A 12,036-nucleotide genomic window follows, 5' to 3' on the forward strand; every position below is an offset into this window, starting at 1 on the left:
GTTCCTTATTAAATGCCGTCTTTTAAAATACATAAAAAAATAAAATGAAATTCTATTATTTGAATGATATGAAAGTTGGTGTACAATGGGGCCATAGGGTAACAGCCAATATGAACAGTCAATTGATTACCACCATAGATTCTTATACACCAGGTTTAAACTATAAATGCAGTTTTCCAGACTGCAGACTTTCATCTGAGTAACTTTCAAAAGATGCAATATGGTAAAAAATATATAGTGCAAGTATATACACAATAAAAAAAAGGCAATAAATATTCCGGTCGCAGACTTAAATGTGGCTGTACCTTTCCGTAACCCAGTGCTTAATCTGTCAACAACTGAAGAAAGTTCGGAGACGTCCTTCCCCCCCCCCCCCCCCCCAATAATATTACACACACACACACACACACACACACACACACACACACACACACACACACACACACACACACACACACACACACACACACACACACACACACACACACACACACACACACACACACACACACACACACTTTCTCCCCATCACCATCATGCGTCGCCTCTGAGGTGGAAGACATGGATAAAAAAAAACAACAACAACAACAACAACAACAATGTCCCACGCACATCCCCTGCCTCCCGTCCGTCCGTCCGCCCGCCCGCTCAAAGTATAAACTCCAGCAGCTGCTCCTCCCCCAGCCGGTCCAGGGACAGGCAGTTGGGCGCCCTGCGGCCGTAGAAGGAGGGCTTGGCCGGGTAGTGGCCCGGCGGGTAGTACCCGTGGGGGTCCGCCACGGAGGGGCCCTTGGGGTTGACCTGGGCGCCCGGGAGCCCGAAGGTGTAGCTGAGGGAGGAGTCCGGGAGGAGCAGGGTGGGCGGTGGGAACAGACGCACGTCGTCTAGACTCTGGCTGTGGCGGTCCGCGCAGACGGGGCCCCTGGTGGACTGCAGCACCTGGGAAAACAGAGACGGCAGACGGTGGTGAGACAGGAAGTGGGCGGGAGGGGGGGGCGGGGGGGGGGGGGAGAGGAAATGATGCGATAAGCGAATATTAAAGACAGACAGCAGACCTTTGCTAAGTTGTTGTTGCGCAGCTGAACCGTATGCATGTCGTTGTTAGGGGGAGAGCCTTCACCATCTGTGGAATAAATGAATCAATGAGTTAGCTCAGTATGATTGATTGATTTTCTTCACAAAAGCGGATGAGGTTCCACCGGGGAAAAAATGTTAGTATATGAAAGGAACAATTTATCGATTAAAAAGGGAAAATAAAGAGACATGTTTATACCGATATGGTCGATGTCTTTGACGGGGGAAAAGTCCACCGATATCCCCTGGAGAAGATCAGCCAGGTGAAACATGTCAACATGGTCGTCCACTAGAGTCTCCTCTGTTCTGCTTCTCTTCAACTCTACGAAAAGGAAATGTACCAAAACTGTGTTAGTAAAACAACCACTACTTGAAGGGCCCCTATTTCACCACCGGGTGTGATTAGTGTGCTTCAGTGACATGCAAGTGGGAGTGTCCACCCAGATGTAGGATGAATAGATCAGTCGACCATACATCCATACATCCATCATACATCTAGGTGACACCGCCGCCATGTGACGTCAGTAGGGCACAGGGCTGTAATGGCTAATGACACTCACACCGGGTTGTTAATTAGGTGCCCTTTAAAGCTGGGGTAGGCAATTTGGAGAAACCAGCCAGAGTAGGTTCCTCCCTTCAGACTTCCCTCCAAAGCCACTCCCCCAAAACACATGACTCTCACCTTCCTTCAGACCCTCTCCCTCCTCCTCGAACTCCACCACCTCGTCCTCCGTATCCTCATCATCGTCGTCGTCTTCGTCGCCCTGCGCGCGGGCATTGACTCCGCCCACGTCCACCCCGGAGGTGTGGGAGGAGCCGTGGCTGGAGCTGAAGCACTTCTCCGTCCGCCGCCCGCGCCCCGAGCCCCCTTCGGCGGAGACGGCCGTCCCCACGGAGGCCACCTCCATGGAGACGTTGCCGTGGTGCCGGGCGTCCACCTCGATGCCGGAGCTGCAGGTGGAGTGGCGCGAGAGGCGGGGACTGCCCTCCGAGCAGCAGCAGCCCTGGGGGTCCGTGTCCAGGTCGTCGCTGATGTACGACTCCCGGTAGCGCTTCTGGTCTGGGGACACACGACCGGCGGGGGGGACGCTTTAGTTAAGAGATACCAGACCCAACGGAGGTGTTCCTGTTTTCAATGTACCGCGGCGAGACAAACAAAGAAATAATTCCCAGAAGAATGCTAGAATTGAACTGCAAACTATTAAACCTAACCCTGAGAAAGGAAATCTATAGTTAAAAAGGAAAATGCTCACTTTTGCCTTCTCGGATTGATTATTTTACCTTATTGTGTATAAATGGGGCACTGGTAGTCTCTGCTCAGCCACTGCAGGTGCATTCATCCATTTCTTTTACCGTTTTTATATGAGGTGGTCCATGAAAGGTCAGGATGTCAATCTAGTGGGACACCTTAAGTCAAAGGCTGGGATCTTCTGATCGAGACTGTCCTCAGACCTCCACCGTCTCCACCTTACCTTCCGTGTCCTCCAGCTGCCGGAGGTGCTTCAGGGCGGGCTGCAGGCTGAGGTAGAGCCGGTGGCAGCTGCTCAGGTGGAGCAGGAGGTGGCGCGAGCGGAACGGAGAGCCCGTGAAGTACACCAGCTTCCTGGCCGACGGCAGGCCATCGGGCTGGATCTCAAACCTCTTGCCCTGGAGAGAGAGGCAGCAGATGGGTGGGTTATACACACTGGTGTTTAGGTACTAGTACAGTGATGGCAAGAACGGGGCCTGGCTTCACAATAAGGGTCCAATAACTAACCGCTAAATTAATTAATTAATTAATGCAGTACTAAACATTAACAAACAATTACCTAAACAGTTGATTAACAGTAAGCTTAAGTTTACAGGAACACCATAAGTAATGATTACTAGGCCGTTAGTATAACCGTTAATTCACCGTTAGTGAGTTGTTACTTAATGCTTACTACGGCATTAACCGATGTAAATTATTGTACAGTGCTACCAGCTTTATTTTTACTAATACATTTATTTTGAAGTGGGCTGACCGAGAGAATGACGGGGAGGAATGGAACCTGGGTCGCTACAAGGCATATCGCCTCCGTGTTTGTGATGAGCCAGTGATGAGCCAGCGGGATGAGCCAGCGAGACATCACGCTTGGTTTCAGCTCAACAGAATTTAAAGTATTCAGATGTTTACCAAGAAGGTGAGCCGTCCGACGTTGCACCAGGGGAAGTCGTACAGCAGCTGACGTAGGTTGTTCATCTCCTATACGCGAGGAGGAAAACAAGGAAATATAATAAAACATACATAAACATGACGGAACGACGGTCACCATTCAAGATCAAACACTCTCACAGCATACACACAAATTCAACTAATTAAATATCAGTTAAATATCCCTCGTGTTTTTAGCTTTAGTTTCTTGTTTGCCGGGGGCCATCTGGACTGTGGCCTGAGTGGGCGCGGCGGAGTCCTTCTGAGATATCTCACGGCCCGCTGGCTGCGTAATCACCCCCAGATCCAGACCCATAATCCCTGCAGATGGTCCGCCCCGGACGGATCAAACACATGACAGAGATGGCAGACTGCACTAACACCCCCCCGCCCCCCCCCCCCAAACCTCCTCCTCCCCTGCTGATACAGGGATGGAGTGCACACACACACACACACACACACACACACACACACACACACACACACACACACACACACACACACACACACACACACACACACACACACACACACACACACACACACACACACACACACACACACTAATACACACACACACACATGCACATTCCTGACATGGTTTGCTCACAGGATCTTTCACAAGCACGGCCACGGGGTTAAGGGGGTTATTGAGGGAACCCAGCACCCTTCTCCTGACGTATGTTGTTGACGCACACACACACACACACACACACACACACACACACACACACACACACACACACACACACACACACACACACACACACACACACACACACACACACACACACACACACACACACACACACACACACACACACGCCTACTTCATCTGGCCGACGTACACACCTGATAAACCTGCATTCCTCGCAGAGTCAACCCCAGTAGTGCTGTTCCTCGCTCTTCTTTCTTGTCCTGTGGAGGAGAATAAGTCGGGGGGCGGGAGGTCAGATAACAAGCCGTGTCAAAGTTCAGCTCCCTCATAGTTCACCGAGAGTAAAAAAATAAAGAAATCCCTGCTGCTTTCAAAATAGCATTAAAAACAAACGTGACGTGACGGCCGATTTCGCAAGCGGCACATCAGTCAAACGCAACATGAGTAATGTTTACCCACGGTGTGTTTCACTCTGAAATAGGGAGAGGAAAAAGAGCTGGTATGAAAAGTAATTCATTTTCACGAGTGAGGTCATTCATTCATCAGCGCAGACGGGAGGAAACTCTCCCTTTTTCAGTCGGCGAGGAGGAGGAGGAGGAGGAGGAGGAGGAGCGGAGTGTTCGGTACGACGCCGGCGCGTGTTGACCCCTGACCTTTTGCAGCCTGTAGTAGGTGACGGGGACGTCCTCCAGCCGGCACGACTCCTTGATGAAGAGCAGGATGGCGTCCCGGGCCGTCATGCCCGACAGCTCGCGGTGCACCTTGGGCCCGTGGCAGAGCAGGTAGTGGACGCCGCGCTTTGCCACGATCTGGAAGCACAGGCGGCGAGACGACGCTTCAACAGCCGCAGTCTATTGAATGGTTGTTGTTGTGTTGTAATCACGCGGCGCTTTTGATTTGTGCGTTGCGAATCGCTTTGGATTCAAATGGATCTTGAAAAGGTGAATTAGTAACTCAATGGTCGAAAATGGTTCAAGTTTCACACACACACACACACACACACACACACACACACACACACACACACACACACACACACACACACACACACACACACACACACACACACACACACACACACACACACACACTCTCGGGACTGTGCCGAGATGGCCAGGCGCGTCGCGGCTCACAACGTACCCAGGGAGGGAAGAAGTCCTTGGGCTGGAAGCGGGGGCCGGCCCCCTGCTCCACCTCCTCCAGAGGGGGGTGGTCCCCCAGGTCCGCCTGCAGGGCGTAGCCGGCCAGCTGGAAGTAGACCTCCTCCTGCTGCCGGCACTCGGAGCGCAGGACCCGCTCCCGCAGGTCCGAGTAGTACAGGTGCCTGGCTTTACGCTCACTGGACGCCGCACAAAAGGAGGTGGTGGTTGGTAGGGGGTTTGGTGGTGGTTGGTAGGGGTTGTGGTGGTAGTTGCGGGTGGAGATGGTGGTGGTGGTTGGAGGTGGTGGTTGGTAGAGGTTGTGGTGGTGGTTGCGGGTGGAGGTGGTGGTGGTGGTTGGAGGTGGAGGAGGTGGTTGGAGGTGGTTGTGGTTGCGCGTGGAGGTGGTGGTGGTTGCGGGTGGAGGTGGTGGTTGTGGTTGGAGGTGGAGGAGGTGGTTGTGGTGGTGGTTGCAGGTGGAGGTGGTGGTGGTAGTTGGAGGTGGTTGTGGTGGTGGTTGCGGGTGGAGGTGGTGGTGGTTGCGGGTGGAGGTGGTGGTGGTGGTGGTTGCGGGTGGAGGTGGTGGTGGTGGTTGGAGGTGGTTGTGGTGGTGGTTGGAGGTGGAGGAGGTGGTTGTGGTGGTGGTGGTGGTGGTTGGAGGTGGAGGAGGTGGTTGTGGTGGTTGCGGGTGTAGGTGGTGGTGGAGGAGGTGGTGGTTGGTAGGGTTTGTGGTGGTGGTTGCGGGTGGAGGAGGTGGTTGTGGTGGTGGTTGCGGGTGGAGGAAGTGGTGGTGGTTGGAGGTGGTGGTTGGTAGGGGTTGTGGTGGTGGTTGCGGGTGGAGGTGGTGGTGGTGGTTGAAGGTGGTGGTGGTAGAGGGAGCATAGAGACAATAGTAAGGCAACATATGACACGGGTAATTGGACCAATACGTGTCGGAGCACGCTACGAGGCATGCGAGGCAGGGAGAAGAAAGTCACAGAGCTGGCTCCCGTTCAGGGGAGAGCGACATAGTCGGGACATGTGCAGGAACGTACCAGATGAGACGGCCGTTCTCCACGTAGTACTGCACCTTCAGGAAGAGCACCAGGGGCAGCGCCCTCTTCGGCAGTCCCTGAGACGACAAACACACTCAATAAATACCATGAAGGAGAGAGAGACGCCTCTGAATGGGGAGTTCTTTTTGTCATGCTAAAGTACCAGTATGTGTGACTGGGGAAGTGTAAGTAGGCCAGTATGGGGGCTCGTGAACAATTAACAGGGACATGAAGGTCAATGGGGGGCATGGGCAACATGAAATGGTCAATATGTCGTTACTACATATGCCATCTGTTGGTGTTCATCTTCTTTTATTCCTAAACCGTACCTTGGGTGAATCCGGCTTTGATTCTTTGGGGAAGTATTTTGTCAGTTTTTCCTCCATATCCAGGAAGATGTGCTCATTGTCTGGGAAGACCAAACGGAAACAAGAGCACAGTCAGCGGACAAAACAAAAGAACAATGCGACCAAGCCGAAGGTTTTCCAAACAATAGCCACAATTAGGCGGAACAAAAAGAGGCAGAAAAACCTTGTTCCATCGTGAGTGAGTGAGGCCTCCCCCAGGGACAAGTGGCGGCTATGTTGACACTAACCTTTCCTCTTACCGACACCGTTTTGCCTCCTTTGATTAATGATTCATGGCCAACTTGTATTCATGCGCACTGGGTATCAATGTCAAGGGGATTTTTTTCTTTCTATTATCAATCCCACATTCATGGCTGTGATGGAAGTCTCACCACTGCTCTCCCGGTATCCCCAGAAACTGTGTGGCCCTGGCACAATGCCACCGATATGTTGTCTACCATGGCGCAACCCCTCCTCCCCTTTCAGATGTTACAACTATTTGACAAATAACGTTTCCCAGATTGCCTCACAAGAGGGGCAATTCCTCTAACGGTATCTCCCTCCCTCCTCCCGCCACCCCCCCTGACGCTATGACTCACCCCCGCACTATTCACCACCCGCCTGTGAGTAACCCTCCTCTTGTCTTGTTGAGTTGCATCCCCCCCACCCCCTCCTCATTTCTCTCTCCACCGAGCCCCCCCTCCCTCCCTCCCTCCCTCCCTCCCTCCACTGAAGAGCTGGAATGCCAGGAGTGCATTCCTGCCTTAATGAAGTTAATATTGGGAGAATAAGTGGTCCCTGGCCAAACACCAGAAATACAATAGGCCCCTTGTGTTGTGCGGTGAGCAATGCAATCTAACCATTACGAAAAAAATACATATGGAAGGTGGGCTACAAAAGGAATGAGATTACTTTTTTTTTTAAAGAGGATTAGGGCTCCTTTATGAAGATGGAAGGGGCGGGTTGGGTGTGTTAGAACTTCTGTTGTGTTGTTTGTGCCAGTGAAAAAAAGAAAATCCCCATTTTTTTCCCCCCCAGTGTGTCAACAGCCACGCACCAGAGTAAAACCGTAACCCAACGACAAAGGGCACCAACAACCCTAAACCATGACTTGCGACGTGGCAAACTCGTCAGAGTTTGTCACCAGTGGCGCGTATGAAGACGTTATGCGTCTGATGGACCAAGGCCGGTCCTCATGGTGTGTTCCAGATGCCTCGGACGCCAGCCTTCCGAGGTCCGAGTGGGGAAATCTCCCAGCTTTCTTGCGGCATTTCTCGGAGGCACGCCCCCTTTTGGTCGCGCCCCCTCGGAATTCTGAGAGTAGACCGAGCTCAGTGATGACTCGCTCAACAAAAATGGCTGCGCCCGTGAAGAGATTTATTTTCTTTGTATTTGTACCATGTTGGTCATTTTAATGTTGTAATTTTAAGTGCTCTTACACACTTGAATACATTGCTACTTTATTCCGGTCACCAATGTATGCATTGCACGGTCTTGCTGTGCGTGCAATACAATGTAAAGTTGTGTTGTTCGTTTTCGAGCTGGTTTGCTAAGGAGGCTAATGTAGCTAACAATAACAATGACGAGCCAATGACATAACACGATCACAAAGACGAACGGGAACGCTGTAAGTGCTACGAGACAGGAAATGACGTCGCAAGTGAAACTCGGAAAGGCTGGTGTCCAAGGCATCTGGAACACGCCATCACTCATACTGCAGTCTTTTTGTTTCCGGGTCACAGATGTCACAGGGCTTACCTTTGACCACGGTCAGCCCAAAGAAGTGCAGCTCTTTGATCCCCAGCAGCGCGGCCACGTGGTTGAAGACGTCCAGGCCGGTGGACTTGAGCTGAACGGGGGTGAACGGGGAGAGCAGAGTGAGTCAACATGCACTCACCAACCGGCCATGGAGGACGGCGACACAGGGGAGGGTTTCGGTCATGTGCTCTGAAGTTCCATTAAAGGCTTTCAAACCCACCATCTTGGTACTTATTGACTAATAGTTCTTGAATAACCAGTTGTTATTATTCTTAATATAAACGGGGGGGGGGGGGGGAAATGAGCAAGAAGGTGGTGTTTTTTCATTAAAGTTTGTGAAATCATGTGAATCTCTTGTTTTTGATGTTTTGGAGGAAGACAATCCCTCCCTAGGACATTCTGAGAACAAACGGCATGTTGGTTATCAGGGCACCATGGCGATAAAGAAGATACGAGGGTGATTCATGGCAACACCTACCCCTATGGTGACGTCCAGCTGTTCTTTGTTGGGGAGGAGGACGCAAATGGTCCTCTCCTGCTTGGCCAAGACTGACATGGCGTCCAGCGGTGGGGTGAGGGGGCGGAGTCTGAAGAACGCAGGTCGCCGTCAATCAAACTGCCACAAAATACTTTGTTTTCTCCGGGAAACCGCTGCTTGTTTGGTTTGTTTTTTTTATCTCCCCACGTCTCTATTCAGGCGGTAGCTCCTCTTCCATGGTTGATCTAAAAGTGTCAGAAATTAAAGAGCAGTGATTGGGGGGGGGGGGGGGGAGAACACAGAGAAAACATGACCAGGATTTCTAGAGGTAAATGGTTGTATGTTATGTATTTCATCAGACAACTAGATCGGGAAGCTATGCAGGAAGCTAGCGTGATTGTATGAGGCAAGGAATGCATCGATGGCTCAGCCATTGGTATCAGATTGTGAATATCAGTATCGTCCAGGAAATATCATATCAGTGTATCCCTGCTGAAAACTCTTTTGCCTCAAGGGTCCAACGTCTGATGATTCATCTAGGGTTGAGTGACAGGTCATATGTTCACTTGAATCTTTCACATCAAATGCAAAACATGTGTGGCCCCTTAATAGGCCATAACTTAGCAAGCAAAATGGAAACATGGGAGACTATAATTCATCCCCATCGATCAAAGGGTTATAAGGTTCAACTAAACAGACAAGTTATGCAGTTTTAAAAACAGAGTTTTAAAACAGATTTTAAATAACTCCAGTGTTACAGGATCGCACTGAGATTGAGAGGAAAATAACTTTGAAAGGCAAACAACAAAATCAGCGAAGAGATGATTTGTTCCTCGACAACATTTAGACACTGGGAGGGAAGTGGTGTTACAATACTGACCCCTATCACCTGATTAACTCCTCAGAATCAATTCATCTGATGAATGAGTGCGGACTCCATGATCCTAATCCCAGTCTGAACCCCGCGCCGCACAACAACATGACAGAAAGACCAAGGTAATCCATCTTGGCTACATACATAATCCACATCAAAGAAACATGATGTGCTCACCAAAAACACCCTGATCCCTAATTATCCATGTTATTGAAGCCTTTCTTTACATCATCAATGATGCACAGTCCCTCTTACAGTCACACACACACACACACACACACACACACACACACACACACACACACACACACACACACACACACACACACACACACACACACACACACACACACACACACACACACACACACACACACACACACACACACACGCTGAACATGAGTTGACATGTCGCACTCACACAAAAATCCACAAAAAAAAACTCTACGCAATCATCCCATGTCAATGGTTCATATCCTACAAGCAAGGCAGCCCAACATACATCTTGGGTAGGCAAAGGTAAACAAAAAGAATGGTATGGGAGCAGGAGATATTCTTTGCTTGCAGGAGGAAACACTTGCTCACCAAGTTCAAGGAACATGTTCAAACACAGCATCACTCACACCTGCCCATCTAGGCTAACCAACCTGAAAATCCAGTAGCCTTCAACAGCTTTCACAGCTAAACCCAACTGTTATCTGTGCGTATAGTATACACCCTGATATATGTAGGCCTATACATATTGGTACATAGATAGCATGATGTAAGCCTAATATGTGTGATGTAATTTTACTTGTCTAATCACAGCAAGTGACTTCTTTATACTTTGAACCAACAACAAACATTGAGATGTTGGAAATATAGAACCAGATGCATTTAGCTTTATCTTTAATTACATTTTTTCCTCTTTGCACTTGTTTATGGGTTGGACTCGTAGGAAGCTCAAATCAAATAGTTTTGAATATTTTGTGTGAGGAATGCCAAAACACTATCAGAAAAAGTAAACTGATAGATCTACGCTCACAAGATCACATTTACATTTGCATGGGGAGCATGTCTTCCCCGCCCTTGGACCTAAATTACTCACTAGAACACTACAATTCCAAGTATATTAATCACAAAATTATCTCTTAGATCTCCGTGTGCGAACTGTTCAGTCCCACGTGGGCTACCAGTGCCCAAAGCAAATCATAAATTCAGTTGTGTTGATGAATCGATCCGACCCGTCATGACCCACAGTCGTGCATCAGTGAGCCCAAATTGACGGCTGCAGATGTCCCACTTGTTGCTCACCAGTGCGGACCCTGCATCGCCCACCACAGCCATCTGCAACCCATACAACCGCTCAAAGACCGCTTTAATCTCTCACGGCATGCCGTGCGAGGGAAGAACTTTGTCATTGAGCAATTCAACCATTTATAGGACAAACATTTAACCCTGGGGAACAAATGCTAAGGAATCAAAGAGCACCGACTGGGTAAAAAATAATAATGATTAAAAAATGCATAAAATATAAATATCTTCAAGAATATGGGGGCACATATCGGTAAAGGATGTATATTTGTAAACCCATGGGCAAGTAAAAACCGTCACACAATTTACATATATATTTAAAAACCCAAAGGTTCGACCAACAAGCCAGATACATCGGCTACCAGTAGCTGGTTACTTAACTTTTTACCAACTACTCACTCTGTTCAGGGACTCAAATTATGAGTTGATAAAGCTATGAACCGACTCAGATCCAAACACACATCACTAAACATGTCTAAACCTTCTCAGAAACCCAGTTTTTCCAATGTGTATTACGTAGGATATGTAGGGTTTGTGTGCAACAAGCGTCACATGCGATATGATGAAAAGAGTAGTCGGCCTACTCACCTTCAGAGTATACGAGTGGAAAAGTGAACTCCCTAAACACCTGTTGATGCACATTATTCAGCTCGACCCCAGCCTCAGCCACAGACACTTAAGAGGATGCGTCCAAAATCGCGTGTTGACTTTTTTTTCAACCAACGTACGGTGGAAGCGCTCTGGATGGAGCATACCATTTTGCTCACTAGAGGGGTGTTCAGTTGTAGTTTTAATTTAAACTATGCGTAAAACCCTAAACGTGTGAATACAATATGTATTTATATTGTGATTTTTCTGTTGAATGGATGATTAAATTCAATATGGGCACCAAACAGAGCAAGTTTTAAGTAAAATAACTTGGATACAGTACACAATGCCGCATACATTTACCCAGATTTGTCACGGATTCCAGTACCTCGGATTTATTCATATTTAGCGGGACGTCCTGAAAGAATGTATCTGTTCTTTAAAATAGTCCTACATTTATTTTGAGCGATTAAAACATATAACGTTGCAATTTATAATTTTGAACTATATTGCCTACACATTTGCACACAGTATGCATACTGCATGAATATAATGACAACAACAATGAATTGTTGTTGGTTTGAAGTTTTTTGTTTGTTTTACAAGATCCATATCGACCC

The 12,036-nt window shown here is 48.8% G+C and overlaps 1 protein-coding gene across 1 annotated transcript; it reads right to left on the reverse strand.

Annotated features, from left to right (window-relative positions):
* Window positions 1-648: 648 nt before the first annotated feature.
* LOC311350653 (FERM domain-containing protein 6) lies at window positions 649-11,509 on the reverse strand (the record flags this gene model as incomplete). Its single annotated transcript, XM_084470715.1, has 14 exons — window positions 11,417-11,509; window positions 8,662-8,906; window positions 8,184-8,274; window positions 6,408-6,487; window positions 6,079-6,155; window positions 5,046-5,244; window positions 4,559-4,714; window positions 4,100-4,165; window positions 3,230-3,298; window positions 2,547-2,721; window positions 1,757-2,134; window positions 1,274-1,396; window positions 1,056-1,123; window positions 649-939 (listed from the first exon to the last, which is right to left on the reverse strand). Exons 2-14 carry the CDS (start codon window positions 8,737-8,739, stop codon window positions 649-651), a joined length of 1,851 nt encoding a protein of 616 aa, XP_084326841.1. The 5' UTR covers window positions 8,740-8,906; window positions 11,417-11,509.
* Window positions 11,510-12,036: the final 527 nt, after the last annotated feature.

Source organism: Micromesistius poutassou (genome assembly GCF_964030765.1).
Source record: "Micromesistius poutassou genome assembly, chromosome: 7".
Taxonomy (NCBI): domain Eukaryota; kingdom Metazoa; phylum Chordata; class Actinopteri; order Gadiformes; family Gadidae; genus Micromesistius; species Micromesistius poutassou.